This window comes from Panthera pardus, unplaced genomic scaffold, assembly GCF_024362965.1.
Source record: "Panthera pardus isolate Hobbes unplaced genomic scaffold, ASM2436296v1 HiC_scaffold_19, whole genome shotgun sequence".
In the NCBI taxonomy this organism is placed as follows: Eukaryota; Metazoa; Chordata; class Mammalia; order Carnivora; family Felidae; genus Panthera; species Panthera pardus.
Window position 1 is genome coordinate 7,860,115 of NW_026526754.1, and position 21,583 is coordinate 7,881,697.

Below are 21,583 nucleotides of genomic sequence, written 5' to 3' on the forward strand. Positions count from 1 at the left end.
TGAGGTGGCCCATCTGTGGATTAGTTAAACCACCCCACCCACTTCCCAGAACCAGAGTATAGGATCTAGGGCATACCAGGCATGCAGGCACCTCCTTAAAAGCCCTTCAGAGCCTTCAGCAGCTGGAGGTGAAGAAAGGATGAACTAGCTTAGCCAAAGTCAAGGGAGGAGTAGTCTGAATCCCTGCTAAGGTCTGCCACATTGATAGGGGTTTTCTAGGAGTTCCTCAAATGGCCTGTATCTATTCCTTTTTATAAAAACAAGGGGTCTCTAGTTGCCCAGACTGTGAGAGGACACCTACCTGTTAGATTTAAAACTTTTAATAAGCAAGATTAAAAGGGACGAGGCAGTGTTCTTAAGAGGCCCCGATGGCCAGAATGGGTACTTAAAAAATTTTTTTTATTGTGTTAAAAAAAACATAACATTAAATTTATCATCTTAACCATTTTTTTTGAGTGTGCAGTTCAGTAGGCTTAAGTTGTGAAACAGATCTCTAGAACCTTTTCATCTTGCACAACTGAAACTCTATACCCATAAAACGAATCCCCCTTACCTCATCTCTCCAGCTCCTGGTTACCACTATTCTGTTTTCTGTTTCTATGAATTTGACTACTTTAGCTACCTCCTGTAAGTAGAAGCATGCGATTTTTGTCTTTTTGTGACTGGCTTACTTCACTTAGGATAACTTCCTCAAGGTTCATCCATGTTGTAGAATGTGACAGGATTTCCTTCTATTTTTAGGCTGAATAATATCCCATTGTATATATATGCCACATTTTGTTGATGGGCATTTGGATGCTTCCGCCTCTTGGTTATTTTGAATAGTGCTGCTGTGAACGTAGATATGCAAATCTTTGAGATCTTGCTTTCAATTCTGGGATATATATAGCCAGAAGTGGGATTGCTAGATCAGGTGGTAGTTCTATTTTTAATTTTTTGAGGAAATTCTGTACTGTTTTCCCTAGCAGAGGCACCATCTTGCAGTTCCACCAACAGTGCACAATTCCTGCCCATCCTTGCTAACATTTGTTCTTTTCTTTTTTTTAAATTTATTTTTACTTTTATATTTTTATTTTTTAAAGTTTATTTATTATTTTGGGAGAGAGAGAGAGAGAGAGCGCACAGGGGAGGGGTGAGAGAGAAGGAGAGAGAGAGGATCCCAAGCAGGCTCCACAATGTCAGCACAGAGCCTGATGGGGGACTCGATCTCACAAATGGTGACATCATGACGTGAGCTGAAATCAAGAGTCAGATACTTAACCAACTGAGCTATCCCTTGGGCCCCTTTGGTGTCTTTTCTTTTCTTTTCTTTTTTCTTCTTCTTTTTTATTTTTATTTTTATTTTTATTTTTATTTTAAATAGTAGCCATCCTAATGGGTGAAAAGTGATAGTTCATTGTGGTGTTAATTTGTATTTCTCTGATGATGAGTGATGTGGAGTATGTTTTCATGTGCTTGTTGGTCATTGGTGTATCACCTTTGGAGAAATTTTTCTTTCTAAGTTTATTTGTTTTGATACAGAATGAGATAGATAGAGAGATAGAGAGAGAGAGAGAGAGAGAGAGAGAGAGAATCTTAAGCAGGCTCCAGACCAGTAGTGCAGAGCCTGACGTGGGCTCGAACTCATAAATGGTGAGATCATGACCTGAGCCAAAACCAAGAGTCTGTTGCTTAATTGACTGAGCCACCCAGGAACCCATGGAGAAATTTTCATTCAAGTCCTCTGCCCAGAATAGATAATTTTTTAAAACTTAAAAAAGTATTCAGATTTATAGATAATTTGTTGTATGTCTATACCTCAATAAAAAATAAAAAATTTTTTAAATAAAATTTTTAGGGGCACCTAGGTGGCACTGACAGGGTCAGGAGCCTGCTTGGGATTCTCTCTCTCTCCCTGTCTCTGCCCCTCCCCCACTTGCTTTCTCTCTCTCTCTCTCTCTCTCTCTCTCTCAAAGTAAATAAATAAACTTAAAAAAAAAATAAAAAGGATTTAAAAAATAAAATTTTTAGAAAGGGAAAAAATTAGGGACTCCTGAGTGGCTCAGTCAGCTAATCGTCCAACTTCAGCTCAGGTCATGATCTCATGGTTTGTGGGTTTGAGCCCCATGTTGGGCTCTGTGCTGACAGCTCAGAGCCTGGAGCCTGGTTCAGATTCTGTGTCTCCCTCTCTTTCTGCCCCTCCCTGACTCGCGCTTGTCTCTCTCTCTCAAAAATAGAAAATATTTTTAAAAAAAATTAAAAAAAAGGGAAAATTATAGGAAAGTTGCAGGAATAGACAGTATCCATATACCTTTTGCCCAGATTGACCTATGGTCAACATTTTTGCTTGATTTGTTTTATAAATTGTGCTGTATCTAATATATATATATATTATATATAATGTATATATTTTTTCTAAAAATAAAGTCTTTTTTTCTGTACTGTTATGACATAGGCATCATCTTCAGCAAGTTTAACATTGATACAATACTTTTTTAAAATCTACCTTCCATGTTCTAATTTTGTCAGTTGACCCAACTTTGTTCCTCTAAGCATTTTTTAACATCTTTATTGAGATATGGTTGTATGCAGATATGTATACGTACAGAATTGTGCATCCATCACTACAGTCAATTGTTGAACATTTTCATCACACCAAAAAGAAACCTTAACCAAAAAAAAGAAAGAAATCTCTTATCCGTTAGCAATCCCTCCCCAGTTTCCGTCTCTCCCAATCTCTGGAAACTATTCTACTTTCTGTCTCTATGGATTTGCCTGTTTTAAACATTTCATATAGATGGAATCATACCATATGTGGTCTTTTATGCCTGGTTTCTTTCCTGTAGCATAATGTTCTTAAGGTTCATCCGTGTCATCGCATGTATCAGTGCTTCATTCCTTTTAGTGGCTGACTAATGATTGTATGTGTCCACCACAATTCACTTATCCGTTCATCAATTGATTGACATTTGGATTTTTTTTTAAGTTTCTTATTTATTTTGAGAGAGAGAGAGTGAGAGCTCGTGTGCATGCATCTGACTAGGGGAGGTGCAGAAAGAGAGGGAGAGAGAGAGTCCCAAGCAGTCTCCACACCATCAGCACAGAGCCTGACTTTGGGCATGATCCCAGGAACCATGAGATCACAACCTGAGCCAAGATCAAGATGGACATTCAATTGACTGAGCCACCCAGGTGCCCCAAGAGACACACTGGTGATAAACTTTATGACCAGCTCATACAGAAAGCAAGCCCAGTAGAATGGAGGAGATGAAGGTGCAGGGCATATTTTAGACACAGGAGCATAACATGTGGCAGACAAAGAAGAATAAGCCCATACATGAATGATAGGGCATTTTATTTTATTTTATTTTATTTTATTTTATTTTATTTTATTTTATTTCATTTCATTTCATTTCATTTCATTTCATTTCATTTCATTTCATTTATTTGAGAGAGAGAGTATGTGTGAACAGGGGCGGGGGCAAGAGAGAGAGAGAAAGAGAAATTTTCAAGCAGGTTCCCTGCTGTCAGCATGGAGCCTGACGTGGGGCTCAATCTCACAAACTGTGAGATCATGACCTGAGCCAAAATCAAGAGTCAGGTGCTTAACTGACTGAGCCTCTCAGATGCCCCTGATAAGGCATTTTATTTTATTTTATTTTATTTTATTTTATTTTATTTTATTTTATTTTATTTTTATTTTTTTAGTATGCTAACTTTTTTTTAAATTTAATTTTTTATTTTTTTAAATTTACATCCAAATTCGTTAGCATATAGTGCAACAATGATTTCAGGAGTAGATTCCTTAGTGCCCCTTTCCCATTTAGCCCATCTCCCCTCCCACAACCCCTCCCGTAACCCTCAGTTTGTTCTACATATTTGAGTCTCTTATGTTTGGCCCCCTCCCTGTTTTTATATTATTTTTGTTTCCCTTCCCTTATGTTCATCTGTTTTGTCTCTTAAAGTCCTCATGTGAGTGAAGTCATATGATTTTTGTCTTTCTCTGACTGACTGATTTCACTTAGCATAATACACTCCAGTTCCATCCACGTAGTTGCAAATGGCAAGATTTCATTCTTTTTGATTGTCGAGTAATACTCCATTGTATATATATACACCACATCTTCTTTATCCATTCATCCATCGATGGACATTTGGGCTCTTTCCATACTTTGGCTATTGTGGATAGTGCTGTTATAAACATTGGGGTGCATGTGTCCTTTCGAAACAGCACTCCTGTATCCCTTGGATAAATGCCTAGTAGTGCAATTGCTGGTTGTAGGGTAGTTCTGTTTTTAGTTTTTGGAGGAACCTCCATACTGTTTTCCATTGTGGCTGCACCAGCTTGCATTCCCACCTGATAAGGCATTTTAAAAATAAATGTTGTGATCAGGTACCTGGGTGGCTCAGTCGGTTAAGTGTCCAACTTCAGCTCAGGTCATGATCTTGCGGTTTGTGAGTTCAAGCCCCATGTCGGACTCTGTGCTAATAGCTCAGAGCCTGGAGCCTGCTTCGGATTCTGTGTCTCCTTCTCTCTCTACCCCTCCCATGCTCATGCTCTGTCTCTTCTCTGTCTCTCAATAATAAATAAATGTTAAAAAAAATTTTTTTAAAATTAAGTGTTGTGGGGCTTCTGGCTAGCTCACTTGGAAGAGCACTTGACTCCTGATCTCAGTGTTGTGAGTTCAAGCCCCATGTTGGGTGTGAAGCTTACTTTAAAAAAATTAAAATTGGGGCGCTTGGGTGGCTCGGTCGGTTAAGCGTCCGACTTCGGCTCAGGTCATGATCTCATGGTCCGTGAGTTCGAGCCCTGCGTCGGGCTCTGTGCTGACAGCTCAGAGCCTGGAGCCTGTTTCAGATTCTGTGTCTCCCTCTCTCTCTGCCCCTCCCCTGTTCATGCTCTGTCTCTCTCGGTCTCAAAAATAAATAAATGTTAAAAAAAAATTTTTTTTTTAATTAAAATTAAAATTAAATTAAATTAAATTAAATTAAATGTTCAGAACATTGGATAGCCATGTGAGGAAAAAGTGACTTATAAATGGCCTTAATTTTCAGATAAATTAAAAAGCTAAATTAGTTTTAAAAAGAAAAAACAGGGGCGCCTGGTTGGCGCAGTCGGTTAAGCGTCCGACTTCAGCCAGGTCACGATCTCGCGGTCCGTGAGTTCGAGCCCCGCGTCAGGCTCTGGGCTGATGGCTCGGAGCCTGGAGCCTGTTTCTGATTCTGTGTCTCCCTCTCTCTCTGCCCCTCCCCCGTTCATGCTCTGTCTCTCTCTGTCCCAAAAATAAATAAAAAACGTTGAAAAAAAAAAATTAATAAAAAGAAAAAACAATTAAAATTATATTCTTAACCATACGATAGAGATATATTTAGCAATGAGAAGGCACTGTTCATGGCAAAGTTAGGGTGGTCTCTTCTTTTTTTTTTTTTTTTTAACATTTTTTATTTATTTTTGGGACAGAGAGAGACAGAGCATGAACGGGGGAGGGGCAGAGAGAGAGGGAGACACAGAATCGGAAACAGGCTCCAGGCTCCGAGCCATCAGCCCAGAGCCTGACGCGGGGCTCGAACTCACAGACCGCGAGATCGTGACCTGGCTGAAGTCGGACGCTTAACCGACTGCGCCACCCAGGCGCCCCTAGGGTGGTCTCTTCTATAAAAATAGAATGTTATGTCTGATAGAAATTGAGTTTTGTGACGACATGGATGGAGCTAGAGAGTATTATACTAAGTGAAATAAGTCAGACAGAGAAAGAAAAATACTGTGTGATCTCACTGCGTGTGGACTCTAAAAAACAAAGCAAATAAACAAAAAGCAACAGAGAAAAGAGAAACAAACTCATAAATACAGAGAACAAACTGGTAGTTGCCAGGGGAGAGGAGGTAGGGGGGATGTGTGAAATAGGTGAAGGGGATTGAGAGGTACAGACTTTTTGTTATAAAGTTACAGGGTTGAAAAGTATAGCATAGTTCCCTAAAAGGAAAAAACAAAAAGAAAAGTACAGCATAGGGAAGAGAGTCAATAATATTGTAATAACTTTGTGTAGTGACACATGCTAACTACACTTCTTGTAGTGAGCATTTCATAACATATAGAATTGTTGAATCACTATGTTATAGACCTGAAAGTAATATTATATGTCAGCTGAGGTGCCTGGCTGGTTGAGCAGGGAGAACATACAGCTGGTGATCTCAGGGTTGTGAGTTCAAGCCCCATGTTGGGTGTAGAGATTACTAAAAAATAAAATCTTAAAAAAAAAAATGATGTCAACTATGTCAATTAAAAATAGAAAAAAATGGGGTGTAGGTAAAAAAAAAATTGAGGAGTGGTAGTGATATAGGAAAAGTATTTGTGATAATAGAGGCAGAAAAACTCAATATGAAATTTGACAAAGAATAGACTTTTTCCTGCAACTTGTATAGATGTAAAAGGCAGTTTTCTACAAAGATTCACAGATGATAAATTGTCCCACTTGGAAAAACAATGTTTGTTTTCACTAATTAAGGAAATACAGTGAAAAACAAAACAAAACTATGAGGTTCCATTTTATACCCATAGAACTAACTAAAATGAACAGTGGTGTTGAGGGTACGTGAGTAAGCGGACACACTTGTGGTTTTATTGGTGACAATTTAAATGAATTTCTCCACTTAAGCAGTTGAGAAAGGTTTTGTGTAAGATCTTGTGTAAGGTCTGTGTAAGGTCTTGAGGTTTCAGCAGATGTTAAGTGAGAACTTGCAACGTGCTGGATGTTGCTGATTTGAAGACAGTACCCAGGCCCCAAAAGCTCTTTTGGTATGGTGGGGCAATGGAAAAGAAAATAAGACATCTCAAGGACCATTTTGCCTTAACTCCTCCTCTTGGGACTCAGGCTACCTGGCCTGGGTCCTCAAAGCCTACTCTTGTGTGGACACAGGATCCTCCTCGGGGGGGTTCACAGTCTAATGGTAAAGATATGACAGGTGTATCTATAACTGGCATATGAAGAAGTAGTAAAGGTGGACTCGGCAGAGGGTGGTTTGGGAATCCTGGGGAGGACAAGTTATTGCTGGCAGGGCTGGGGCCCCAGCACGGGCCACCCTTGCTTTACCCAGCTCCTCTCCAGCCAAAGCCCAGCCTGGCTGCAGAGCTGCTGCTGCTGCTGCTGCTGCTGCTGCTGCTGCTGCTGCTGCTTCTTTTTAATGTTTTATTTATTTTTTGAGAGAGAGACAGAGACAGACAGAGACAGACAGAGACAGAGAGAGAATACGAGTGGGGGAGGGCAGAGAGAGAGAGATGGGCAGAGGATCCAAAGTGGGCTCCATGTTGACAGCAGAGAGCCCAATGCGGGGCTCAAACTCACAAACCGTGAGGTCATAACCTGAGCTAAAGTCGGACACTCAACAGACTGAGCCACCCAGGCGCCCTTGCAGAACTTCTTTTTATGAGTACAGGCCACTCAGTGCTGCCCACTTGTCCCCTTGCGTTTTTGCTTGCTCCTGCAACTGAGATCACTGGCGATAGGGGTCTGGTTGGGCTCTGTCCATCCCTTGAGACACCACATTGATTCTTGGGGCTTAAATGGCATCTGTTTATCCATAACTGTTTGGTAGTGGTTATTTGTTTGGCCAGGCCTGGTGGACATTAGATACTTGTTGACCTGACTGCAACATGGAGTGGGGAGCCACAGAAACACCAACAGTGTGTACTAACCTTGATGATGAGTATGCTAGGGGGAGCCCCACGGATGCTGTAGGTGCCCTTTGGCCACTTTAGCCCTACATGCTCCCCTGAGGGAGCAAAGGCTATTGTGCCTACCTGGCTAGAGTTGCTGAGGCTCATGGGTAGTCAGTATGGGGATGAGGACCAGGGGACAGAGTTCCTTCCTGTATTTTTCTCAACCCCCAGAACCCCTGGGCATAAGTTTCTGGGAAGTGTGACAGGTGCCTGGCTCTTGTGATTTATTTTACACATTTGTTGAAATGATCGCTGAACAAAGCAAAACAGTTGTCTCCTACCAAGAGGCAGAGAATCTCAATCCTTCAGGAGACATCAGCTTGTCATTCATTTTCATGATACTGATTTTGAAGAAACCTCTTTGTCCTTTCTTTCCCGAGTCTGTTTGAATATGTCCAGAGCTAAAGAGCTCACCCCTTTTGTTTCCACACAGTATGACCCATGTTGGACAGGAGTTTTAGACTCAAATCTTCTCCCTCTGCTTTTATTCACTGGTCCCGCTTCTGTCATTTGGATATTTCCTGGCAGCCCTTCATTGTCTGCTGTTTGTATAAGGATGAGGTGCGAGGTTCTTTGAGGGGATCGACTGGAGCTGAGATTAGTAGGTGAGGAGAGTGTCTAGGTGTCCATAATCTGGGCCATTGTCTTGTCTTTGGCTCCCTGAGTGGCTCACCCTTTCTAGGCCCCCAGCATCTCCAAGGGCCCTGGGAGGAGCAGCTGATTGAGGGTAGCTCACTCAGGCTCCTGCTTGCCATGTTTAGGTGAGGAGGTCAGCACTACATTTCCCCAAAGCCATAATTTGTTGTTAGTAGCAGGGTGACAGGCCAAGTGACCCCCATTAGGTTTGTGATGAAGGTCCCTCCCCCTGTACCCATTACCTACATGACCAGCACTGACAAATGCCCTCTGATTCCTCTGCAGGAGCTGATTGACCTCAAGATGCTTCAGTGCAAGAGAGTTGTTAATGGTGAGTGCAGTTCTGGCCCCAGGATTGTGCATGTGCCTGGTCAGGGCCATGCAGCACTATCACTGCCCTTGCCTGCGGTGACGGTGTCCTTCCATTGTGCTCCTTGTCTGGCTGTGTAATTTTGTGGATCATGTGCTCCCTTGAAAAGAGTCACTACTCTCCAGAGACTGTGACAAAGAGCCAGATGTGGAACAGGCTGAGATAACCTTCCATCACAGGCTTGCTGGCATAGAAATTGACATAGAAAAGCCTTGGGCTTGGGATGGCTTCAGCATTGTTCCTGGCTCTGCCACCCGATAGCTGTGTGACTTTGGGCAAGTCATATGACCTCTCTGCCTCCATTTCTTCAGCTGTAAAATTGAAATCAAAATCCCTGCTTTACTTAAATCATAGGGTTGGAGTGAGAATCAAATAAGATAAGGTACATGTAAGTACTTTGCAGATAGAAGTGGTTGTGCTAAATTGTGGTTTTGCTGGTGCTTTATTGATGAGGCTGATTCTGTTTTGATTAGAATTGTGGTATTGTTTGAGGTTTTCGAAATGTACGCACGTTTGTGAAACCTTAATATCAGTTTGCCAGAAGTTATGACTCAATTTTGTCTTTAATTGTTTTAGATTTATAGTTTTTTTGTTATGAAAAATTTATTATTATAGACCTGTATAACCTAGAAAATGAAAATCCCCCATAATCTGCTATTTGAAGAAGTAATCACAGAGAGGAATAATGTATATTTTTTATACATTTAGTAAAGCGTGTATATAAAAATAGAACATGTTTATATCTACACCCTTTCTTAGGATCAGGCTGTGCATATTTTGCCTCTTACTTTTTTGCTAGGACATTTTCCCATGTTAGTACCTACAGATAACTATATCAGAATTGATTTCATCCGTGCTTTAACAGGGGTTTCCGGTATTTTGCTGTTATAATAAAGCTATTGTATAAACACACTGAGTTTTTGTGGTTCTTCTCCCAGTCTTCCTACTGCCAGTCATGAGCCTGTAGTGTGGGAATTCTTTTCAATTACCGCTCCCAACGTGTCACCACCTCTATCCTACATTTTTAACCTTCTAATCTGTTTAGTGCTGGGGTGATAATAACTGGTTCCATTTGTGGAAGTGCTTGACGTGTATTAAAGATCTCATTTATTTCTTAAAATAAATGCACAAGGTAGGCGTATTCTCTCATCTGCTACGTTGGATCTCTTTCATGTGGCAGTCATCTTTGAAAGCTAATAATGGTAGTACCTACCATAGAGCTCTGTTCTGAAGGAGCATATGAAATTCTTGTTATTTGCAATAGTTATGTTCTATAAAGTTGCTTTGAAACCCAAACTAGCAAATACTGAACCATTGTTCTTAAGGGAAATACAGGATTAGATTCCTGCGAGCCTCTGGTCACAACATTTTCACCAACAGATCGATACATAACCTTGTTTTACGTGTGTTTCTACTCCAGCATTGAACTCACAGCCAGCAGCACTACAACTTCATGTTAGAACAAAGGTTGTTTGATATGCATTTTCTCCAGAAGGCACTTCACATCCTTCTTGTGCTTAGGAACACTAGATAGCACTTCAGCACTGTGCTTGGGACCATTTTAAATGGTGGGAGCAACAAAAGGCACATAAATGTGGCATTAAATATACCACCATAAGGACATTTATTTACAGAATGACAGCTGAAACAAGAAGGTAGAATATTGCCTTGTTTGATCTCAGCTGGGAAGACATGCATCAGGTGACCGAATATTTTTTGGTAGTTCTACATATTGATTTTGGGGTTATAGGTACATTTTAGCAAGCAGGCAAATCTGCAAGTACATAAGTCCACATAATGAGAGTTGACTGTAATTGAATAAATCTCCACTCATAGTACTTAGCACATGATAAATAATTAAGTAAGAACAACTAAGGGGCGCCTAGGTGGCTCAGTCGGTTAAGCGTCTGACTTTGGCTCAGGTCATGATCTCACGGTTCGTGGAGTTCGAGCCCTGCATTGGGCTCTTAGCTGACAGCTTAGAGCCTGGAGCCTGCTTCGGATTCTGTGCAACCCCCTTTTTCCCTCTGCCCCTCCTCTACTTGCACTCTGTCTCTCTCCCTTTCTCTAAAAAGTAAACATTAAAAACAAACAAACAAACAAAAAGAAAGGGCAACTTTATTGAACTTCAGAGTGACATCTGGGAAAATATGGGCCAAATCTGAAACATAGACAAGGTTTCTTGTATGTACATTTTTTTCCAGTGTTTTAAAAATTGTGAAATGTAAACACTACACCAAGATAGTGCATAAAACACAAGCATGCAGTATAACAAATAGCTGTAAAGCAATCAACCGTGTAACTAACCGTCACCAAGTCAGGGAAGGGACCATCATCAGCACCTCAGAAGCCTCCATGTATACACTGATTTCTTTTAAGAATTGTGTGTACTTCCAGTATCCCTTTTTCCCCTTCAAAGTGATACTTTTGCTGTGTTTTCTTCCAGGGAATAGGCTAGGTTGAACTCGCTTCCTCATTGGGTGACCCCATGTGTTTGTGTTTTCTTGCAGAGGTGCTGAGCACTGTGGACTTTGTTGCTCCTGATGACCGAGTAGTCTTCCGCACCTGCAAAAGAGAACAGAGCAGGGTTGTCTTCCAGATGGTATGAGATCCCAGGGCTGAGCGCCCTCCCAAGGCTCACCCATCTTTAAACGCCTGGGCTCTGTTGCATAGTTGTGGTTTCCTAAGACTCTGCTTTAATGTTTTTCAAAGATTTGTTCATGCGCAATTACACTGGTAGAAACAATTTAAGGAAATCAGGCCATGGTTCTCTGTTACATGCCTCCAGTGTCAAGTTTAATTTCCTTTCCAAGTTTAATTTCCTTAATTATTTGTTTGGCATGACTTAAATATTTTTACCCCCTACAATTGGTTATTCAGTTCATGTTCTTTGTTTTTGTATAGTCTGTATATATTTCCCATAGAAAGAAAATTAGGTTTCCTCAAGAGTAGTTTGTTCATGTTAGGGTTATAATGACTCCTAGTGCTCTTCTCTCACTTTGGGCATTTTTGGTGACTTTTCAGAAATAGGTTTTGAATGATGTTTAAATTTTTTAAAAAATGCTAAGAATAATGGGGTAGACATGATAAAGCAAATATAGCAAAATGTTAATTGTAGAATGTAAGTAGTGAGTATATGAATGTTCACTATAAAATTTTGTTAACTTTTTTATATGTTTGAAAGTAATCACAGCTTTGAGGACATTTTTTAGCCCTTCTAAGTCCAATTTTTACCTCCGACAGCCAGTCCAGTGGGCTGGCTGGCTGTTTAAGAGAATGCCAGCAGATTCTATTTGTGGCTGCGTGTGCACGCATGCGCACGTATGGCATGCACAGATGTGTTTGTCTATGCATGTGTTTCTGTGTCAGGGATGGTGGTTGATGCAGCCTCTTGTGTTCCCAGGGGACTTCAGATGCAGAGCGAGCCCTTGCTGTGGCCAGACTTGTGTAAGTTCTCCCTTTAGGATTGCCTTGCCTCTCCTGTGAAGCTTTACTATTTCTGGTGACTTTGGAGGTGACCACCCTCCTGACTCTTAACTCATTACCTTCTCTTTCCAGGTGAAGAATGTCTGTTTTCTTTTTCTTTGTTTGTGGCATTCAAGGGCGGGCCTGGGACTCACATGTACCCACTGTGCCCAGATCCCAGATAACCTCTGCTTGGGTGACTATTTTTTAGGGGTTATTCATGGATTTCCAGGGATTCTTACGACTATGAGCCCTAAGGTTTTAAGTCTCATGAAATGTAGGTAAGGCTCATTGCTGCCTAAATTAATGAAGGCGGGAGTGTACTGTGGTTAAGGAGATAGGCTTTGGAGTCAGACAGACCTGGGTTGGAATTCTGGGTTGCTGCTTGCTGAGTGACCGTAGGTAAGTTACTTAACCATACTGAGAACTTAGTTTCCTTATCTTTGAAATGAGACCTATAGGGACGCCTGGGTGGTTCAGTCGGTCAAGTGTCCGACTTCGGCTCAGTTCACGATCTCGCAGTTCATGGGTTTGAGCCCTGCATCAGGCTCTGTGCTGATAGCTCAGAGCCTGAAGCCTGCTTCTGATTCTGTCTCCCACTCTCTCTCTGCCTCTCCCCCACTCTCTCTCTCTCTCAAAAACAAACATTAAATAAATAAATAAATAAAATGTAAAATCTTAGGGAAAAAAAAAGAGACCTGTTGTACTACCTACCTCTAACATTATAGGGGAGGGTAAATTAAATAATGCATATAGATGTCTTTGCAGTAAGTGGCACGTAGCATTTAGTATTAGCTATTATTATTCTTAAAAATTTTTTCATGTTTATTTATTTATTTTGAGAGAGAGAGAGAGAGAGAGAGAGAGAACTGGGGAGAGGTAGAGAGAGAGAGAGAGAGAGAGAGAGAGAGAATATCCCAAGCAGGCTCTGCATTGTCAGCACAGAGCCTGACGCAGGGGTCGATCTCACGAACTGTGAAATCATGACCTGAGCCAAGATCAACAAGAGTCAGACACTTAACCAACTGAGCCACCCAGGCACCCTGTTAACTGTTGTTATTAATTACAATAATGGTGAGAAGGAATTCAGGCAGTAGCTACAGACTGTTAACTGTATACATAATGGAAGATGAGCTAAGGGTCCTTCCACATCGGAAAATTGTTTGGAGTAAGCCATCTGTGCAGCCCAGCAAACAAAAGACAGTACTTTAACTTCTACTAGAACCAGTGCTCTGGGAAGGGGCTCTTATACTCATGTCACTTCTTTGCATTGACAAATAGCTTTCACTACCCCAGTCAGAAGTGGAACTCTGGGGACTGGGTTCAGTGTGGCTGTCACTCAGTATTTGGATTATCTGGTAAAATTCCCAAGTAGCAAAGTCCTCTACAACTAGCCCTTTGTAGATGTTTGAGCACAAAATGCTCTTCCTCTTGAGCTCTGCTCAGGGAAGGCAGTTGTACATTTCAGAGACCAGTTTTTTCACCTTCTGTTACTGAGGCACACAGCAAGAGGTTCATGAACACAGACCCGTGCCTTTGACTCTAACTTCTCTCCTTAAGTTGAATATTTATTACCTTTTCTATTTCATGTTTTTCCAGGGAAAATGATGTGGCTGGGATTGATGTCAACATGGGCTGCCCAAAAGAGTATTCCACCAAGGTAAACTGATTTGTTTATATGCCTTACAAGTACAAGGTACAGGGTAAAGGCAACTAACAAGACATTACAGCTAAGTATGGTACCTGACTCTGGACTAGATCCTGTAGTAGATGGGAAAAATGCTCAAAAGGATATTATTAGATCAACTGGCAAAATTGGAATATGGACCATAGTAGATTAGCTAGAAATACTGTATCAGTGTAAATTTATCAAATTGATAACTCTTCTACGGTTTTGTAAGAATATCTCTATTCTTTTTTTTTTTTTTTTAAGATTTTATTTTTAAGTAATCTTTATACCCAATGTGGGGCTCAAACTCATAACCCTTAGATCAAGAGTTGCATGCTCCATTGACTGAGCCAATGAGACATCCCAAGAATATCTCTATTCTTAGAAAATACACATTGAAATATTTCAATGTGAAGGGCTATCATGTAATGTAACTTACCTGGAAATAGTTCAGGAAAAATTTTATATATATACACACACATACACATACACACATAGATAAACACACACAGAGCACTTATGCGTGAGTAATTAACGATGTGAATGTTAAAAGAAAAAATGTGAACAGGACTTTGTTGTTTCATGAATAAAACTGAGACATATATTTAAAAAAATAGAGCATGCAATACATGTGTCCCCATTGTCATATCAGAAGGTCAGAACATAGTGCTAGGGTAGCTCACAGAAAGGAGTGGAAAGGCAGCCCTTAAACTCAGTATCATATAGGGAAATGTGGTCCTTGATGAGGAGATTTGGGACCCTGCAGGCAGAGGGAGTGGCAGAGGCAGGGGCCTGGAGGCCAACATGAGGTAGAGGCAGAGAACCTTGATTTGACTTGAGAGTTGGGTAGCGGAAGACAAAGAGAAAGCAGAGGAGCACAGGATAGTAAATTTTGGTTAGGACCAGATTAGCTGAACTTGGACTTTTGATATTTCTCACCTTTTTGAACAGAGAAGGCATGTGATCAGAAACTTAGTTTCCTTCCCTAGGGGAAACCAGTGTTACTATTTTCTTATCTCTTTCCAAATATATTCTGTGTAGAAATACTTAGAAACACAGATTTAGGAGGTGAACGTCCTGGGCTCATAGGGGAGACCAGGGATGGGGAGAGGAGAAGTGAAACTGGAGTAGAATTTGATAGGAGTTGGGTGGCAAATGATCAGACCGGGTGTGGGGAGGTGGGGTGAGTGGTTGCGGGAGAGGGAGGAAAGACCAGTAGCCAGGAGGACAGTTGGTCTTCAGTGTGATTGGGACTGCTGGAAGAAAAGCATGTGTGGGGCAGAAAACAAGAACAGCTTGGGACTGACTGCAGGGCTGCCACTGGGAATCTTATCACAGGGTTCATGGTCAGGATCTGCAGCGTAGACATAGCAGATGTCCCCCTGGATCCACTGCCCAGAGTCAGGCACTCTGCTCCCAGGAGTTATGTGGCTTGGGGCTTTGGCTTTAGGCCAGGAGGCAGAAGGCTACTTGAGGGAAAGGATCTTTGGATGCTTGAAAACCACAGGGCTTGTCGACAGCTATTTCAAGGGATTATGGAGGTTTGAAATTGTCTATGAGGAGTTGAAAACTTGGGACCATATTTTGCTGTCTTCTAATTACTCCTTTGTGCTTCTGAGTTATGTAAGGAGCAGAGTTTAAATTAGTGGCATAATCTCCCTGACACGTTGTGGAATGAAAAAGCAAGGAGCCAAATTAGATATGGTATACCACCATTTATATATGAGGAATGGGGAATGAATATTTATGTATATATTTACATTTCTCTTCATAGAATATATTTGGAAAGACACACAGGAAACTAGTAACACTGCCTTTCCCTGGGGAAGGAAACCAAGTTTTTATTTGGTTTGGCATAGGGAATAAATTCCCATTATAGGGGTGCTTCTCAAAATAACTAACAACTGGTACAGCACTGGCCCTGACGGGTCAGAACAGATGTCTACCAGTGTGCTATACCAGTACATGCCACCTGAATAGCCACTCTCTTCTCGTGGTTCAAAAATTGAAGCCTTATAGAAAACATAATATGAAAAGTTTTCCATTCCTCAAGGGAGGAGAGTTCTTACTTTTTCCCTTTTGAACCTTGAAAAAATTTTTTTTTAATTTTTTTTTAACGTTTATTTATTTTTGAGACAGAGAGAGACAGAGCATGAACGGGGGAGGGGCAGAGAGAGAGGGAGACACAGAATCTGAAACAGGCTCCAGGCTCTGAGCGGTCAGCACAGAGCATGACGCAGGGCTCGAACCCACGGACCGCGAGATCGTGACCTGAGCCGAAGTCGGCCGCTTAACCGACTGAGCCACCCAGGCGCCCCGAACCTTGAAAATTTTTAATGTGTCACCTATTCAAAAAAGCAATTAAGTTAAAAAGAAAGGAAGGAAGGAAGGAAATACTAATTGAGAAAACCATTGTTGTGGAAGGGCCAGTAAGACTGGATTTTAGATTCTGTGATTACCCAAGGAAGGGCTGGATCATGCGTGAGGACACACGGAGTTGGGGTGAGTGGCCAGGGCTTTCCTTAAGGCCTCTAAGGTTGTATCTGTAACAAGATAGGCCAGGGCTGGTAGCTCCTCTGCTTTTCCCATTTTCCTCTGAAATGCAAGCTCAGGCTGGCTGAGTCTGTGGTGGTTCAGAGTTCTCTGATTCTAATCTGTCATCCTTAAATAGGAAATTACACTGTAATAACTTAAAACTTCTGAGCCCATCATCCTATGAGCATTCATTGGTATGCAGTCTATATACTGACAAGCAATTTATTTATTGGGTTTGTTTTTTTCCCTTTACCGTTGTAGAGATCCTTCCCTTTCCTGATTATTAAAGTAATTCATACCATTGTCCAGAACTTGTGTGATATAGAAAAGTACAAAAAAAACCCCAAAAAACAAAAAACACCAATCACTAATAATCTCACCGTCAAAACTCAACTGGTGTTAATGTCAGGATTTAAGTAGCTCCTCAAGTTGTTGGTTTCCATTAGCTGGGGCTTTTGCTAGAGTTTGATGCTGGTCTGGAGCATTGTTGTTGGCAGGGAAGAAGAGCCTGGACAAGATTTGCAGGTTATATTCCTCTAAGTCGCTTTGCTGGCGGTGGTGGTACCAAAGCAAGTGTTGGTAGGATAGGATGAAGGTACATTGGATCTCATTTCGAAGGGAGAATGCTTCATTGCTTTTTAAAGGGCTTGGGAGATTGTGGGGTTTAGCTTATTGAGACACTGAGATCCTGAGTAGGGAATGGGCACTCCTGAAAAACAATTTTTGTAGAACCCACTTCTGGATAGATCTGTGGATTTTGCTAAGAGGATCAGAGTGATGACTTTTAGAATTCATCAAACTCTGATCCCTGGCATTGTGAGCCTAGTTGCTGCTGCTTTCCTTCTTGCTGAGGGGAAGTGCTAATTGCCAGTGAACCTTGCTTGGTCTCTTAGCTGTGAGTGCCAGGTTGCCACACCACGTTGCCATACCATGGGGAGGGACCACCCTTCTCCAAGTGTAAGAAGACCCTCTGTGTGCTTTTTCTTAGGGGGGAATGGGAGCTGCTCTGCTGTCAGACCCTGACAAGATTGAGAAGGTAAGTCCTGCAGGAGTGAAAATAGAGGTCCTTAAACTTGCCTGTGAACTAGAGTTGTCTGAACATGCACCCACCCTCATCTCCCCCAACAAGATTTTTTTTTAATGTTAGTTTATTTTTGAGACGGAGAGAGAGAGAGAGAATGTGCACGTGAGCAGGGGAGGGGCAGAGAGAGAGGAGAACAGAGGATCCAAAGTGGACTCTGCACTGCCAGCAGAGAGCCCGATGTGGGACTCAAACTCATGAACCATGAGATCATGGCCTGAGCCGAAATCAAAGTCGGACGCTTAACCAACTGAGCCACCCAGGAACCCCTCCTCCCCCAAGATTTAATGACTCAGTTTATCAGTTACCCCCCCTGGAGTCTGAAAAAAATTTTTTTTAAGTAAGCTCTGTGCCCAGTGTGGAGCTTAAACTTACGACCCTAAGATCCAGAGTCGTATGCTCTAGTGACTGAGCCAGGTGGGCACCCCTGGAGTCTGGAAAATTTTTGAAAGGCTTCCCAGTGACTGTGACATACAGTCAGGTTTGGGAACCCCTGAGCGAACCCATAGCAGCCTTGGAGTTCCTCCAAAGTCCGGGGCTTGGAGACATGTCAACTGAGAGCCGAGGGGCTTAAGGAGTCATTTAGAGGCTCCTCTGTATTGCCTATCTACCTTCTGAGAAGATCATGTGAGCATAGGCCAGGCTATCTGTAGATTGTGGACAGACTCTGTGCCAGTGGTGGTGGGGGTTGGCCTCTCCCAGCGGGCTTGCTGAGAGCAAAAGTGGGTCCCCTCCACACTGGCAGAGTCCACCACCAGCCTTTGAGAGCAGCCTGGCCAGTGTCACGTGAGGCAAGTTGAACTTGGTCGCCTCTGCTCCCCTTCCCTTGGTGATTCCAAAAGTCAGGTTTATGAGGCCCTGCAGACAGGTTGGCGTTTGTCACCGTGTTGTGAGCTGCCAGGGCCTGTAGGGGTGACATTTTCTACCAAGCCATATGCACCTTTTACTTCTTTGTCAGTCTACCAGCTCTCTCCTTGTTGCCCCTCTTAGTTCCTTTGTTTTCATCCTCCATTCCGGCTTCCCTGTCTGCGCTTTAAACCTTCTAGTGCCTCTCATAGGCTAGAGTAACTTGAGATAGGGAACCACCAATGAAAGCTGCCATTATTTGTGCTGGCTGCTGTGTCAGCAGCTCAACCATATATATTCCTCCAGCCCCACTGTCTTTGGGATATTGGAAGATCAATGTGTTGAGGGGCTTGGTGCCTTTTCATTTTCCCCATGTGAAGATAGGTACACACACACACACACACATATATGTGCACACTGTATGTATAATAATAATATATAATACTTATATATAAATAACATAACATATGTAATATATATAGTATGTACTGTAGTAATATATATAACGTGCCTATATATGTATATAGTACCTATAGTATATCCCTGCAGTTTGTAGGGTAATTTCCTTTTCAAAATATATTCTAGCATTTATTCCATTTGTTCTTCAAACCCCTTGAAGTAAATAGGGCAGGCATTTGTTATCTCTATTTGATCAACAATAATAAAACTAAAGCACAGAGAGATAAAAGTAGTTTGCCCAAGATTATATAGCAAGTAAGTAGCAGGCAGAGTAGTGTCTAGAGCCATGGTCTTGTGACCCCTATGCCAATATCGGTGCTCCCTCTTGATGGCATCTCAGTTTAGAGGTGCCTGGGTGTAGTTTAGAAGTGTCTAGCTATGGATCAGTTGACATCTGTACTTAGGAACCTCTAGTCAGACCCCTCTGTGTAGGATGGAGTGGATGTGGACAACTGTGGATGTCAAATTCATCACCCCCCCTTGGGGAAGAGGGCCCGGTATGGGGTGGTGTTGCTTTACAACACATGCACTCAGACATCTTTATTATTCTCCAGTTTTCTGGCTTCTCCTACCTAGGCTGTTGGCTCTGTCTTCTCCACTGCCCCTCTGTGGATAAGACATGTCTCACACATGAGGCAGAAGAGTTAAACTGCTCAGTTCATTCTGCTTCTTCTCTTTTTGGTGTTCTATCTGTTGAGAATTCTGTATAGGCGTGGGGTAGATAGGGGCAGGGAGGAAGTATTAATTAGTCTTTCGAAAAATCTTTCTTGGTAACACTGATACATCTTTCCTAGGTTAAGACCCTTAGTTTAATAAAAAATTTTTTTAAACATTTATTTATTATCAAGAGACAGAGAGAGACAGAGCATGAGCATGGGAGAAGCAGAGAGAAGGGGAGACACAGAATCCGAAGCAGGCTCCAGGCTCTGAGCCGTCAGCACAGAGCCCGATGCGGGGCTCGAACTCACAAACCACGAGGTCATGGCCTGAGCTGAAGTCGGACAGTTAACCGACTGAGCCACCCAGGTGCCCCAAGGACCTTAGTTTTAGACTCTTAGTTGGTAATATCCTTTCTCTAACCCCTGGACTCCAAGATCTGACCCCCGTGGCTGCCCAGGGCATCCCCCTGTGCATGTTGCACTTGGGCCAAGGCTAACAACTGGCAGGGCCAGAACTTGAACTCGGTTCTCAGTGATACCTAAGCCTATGCTCTCCATCCTCCTTTCCACTCATTCCCCAACAACCAGGGGAGCTAAGAGTCTGCTTTTCTTGAGTCAGCTGGTAGATCTGGTGAGTTGAGCCTGCTTGTGGGTAGATGTGTTGTGTTATCTGTGTTATCTGTTATGAGCCTATCTCAGGTCCTTCTCCCTCACTGATTTTCATACTACAGAGACAGGTGGTGTGACTTGGATCTGGGAGAGTTGAGTCTAGGGGGGTTTCATGCTAGGGCCTAGCCAGAAGACAGATTCTCTCACCCGTTCTCCTTAATGTGACCTTTGCAGGTGGCTGGGCATTTTGATTACTAATTTCCTTCCTGATTCTGAACAAGCACATGAAATGAACAGAAATACCAAAGAAAGTGCTTAGAGCTACTTGGATGAAATACAGCAAAGGAAGTTCTGCAAAACAGAGAACTGGATCAAACCAGCTCATGTTGCTTCAGTCACCAAATATCAGGGGGTTCTTGTATTTTTTTTAAAAAAAATTTTCATTGTATTTATTTTAGAGAGAGAGAAAGCACACACACACATGGGTAGGGGAGGGGCAGAGGGAGAGGGAGAGAGAATTCCAAGCAGGTTCCACGCTCAGCGCGGAGCCTGAAGCGGGGCTCAATCCCACAACCATGGGATCATGGCCTGAGCCGAAATCAATAGTCAGACACTCAACTGACTGAGCCACCCAGGCACCCCAAACATTATGGGATTCTAAGTCCACAATAGCAAAGGAACCTTCCAGATATGCTACGGTTAGCGTGAGGGATAGGACTCAAGGGAGAATTTTTTATTGTGTATCTCAGTGGATCTGGCAGTTCCCCACCCCCACTGCCTTAAAGGGTAGCTGCCCCCTGAAGGCCTGCCAGAGTGACCCTAGGACCACAGGTCCAGTATGCCTCCTGGGGCAGCATCTGGGGACTGTTCCTTCCTGCCAGTCTTTGGCATTGGTCCTTGGGCCAACAGGCCCTGTCTTGCCTGTGATCTGTTAACGTGCCTTGTCAGCCCAGCCTCTTCGTCTCATGTCTTCTGGAGCGGTTTGCCAGAGAATGTCCCTGAAAGGCCTCCTTGACTGGTTCTTTCAGTCTCGCTCTCTGCTGCCCCCACTTGTCTAGAACCAAGACTGGCACCAGCTGCGTGGGTGTCCTCTCTGCTCTTCTGGCAGTCAGTTCTTAGAAGAGAGCTCTTGGGATCACCTTCCCTCCAGCTTGTCTAGACTGAAATTTAAAAAAAAAAAAAAGTTTTTAAAAAATTATTAGTTTGAAGTAATCTCTACATCCAACGTGGGGCTCAAACTCATGACCCTGAGATCAAGAGTTGGATGCTGTATGACTGAGACAGCCTGGCACCCCTGGCCTGAAATTTTCGATAAGGGAAGAAGATAGCAATGCCACAGACATTCACTGTCATCTGCATGTCTCTTGATCTCTGATTCATACGTGACCTGGCCTTGACACTTCTCTGACACTTTCCTGTATAACTTCTTGATCTTTCTTTGAAGTCCTTTGCAATTACTGTGCAAATTAACACTTTATAATGTGTTGAATATGTTGTTTTTTCCTTTGCCATTTCACTTCTGTATATCTGACTCACCTAAAGAGAGGCATATGAGGAC

The 21,583-nt window shown here is 42.5% G+C and overlaps 1 protein-coding gene across 1 annotated transcript in view; it reads left to right on the forward strand.

Annotated features, from left to right (window-relative positions):
- The window catches only part of DUS2 (dihydrouridine synthase 2), a 43,070-nt gene that overhangs the window by 8,689 nt on the left and 12,798 nt on the right, over positions 1–21,583 (forward strand). The window contains 5 exon segments of the mRNA XM_019455493.2: positions 8,618–8,663; positions 11,213–11,304; positions 12,106–12,149; positions 13,767–13,827; positions 17,360–17,407. Coding sequence (XP_019311038.2) covers positions 8,618–8,663; positions 11,213–11,304; positions 12,106–12,149; positions 13,767–13,827; positions 17,360–17,407 — 291 coding nt within the window.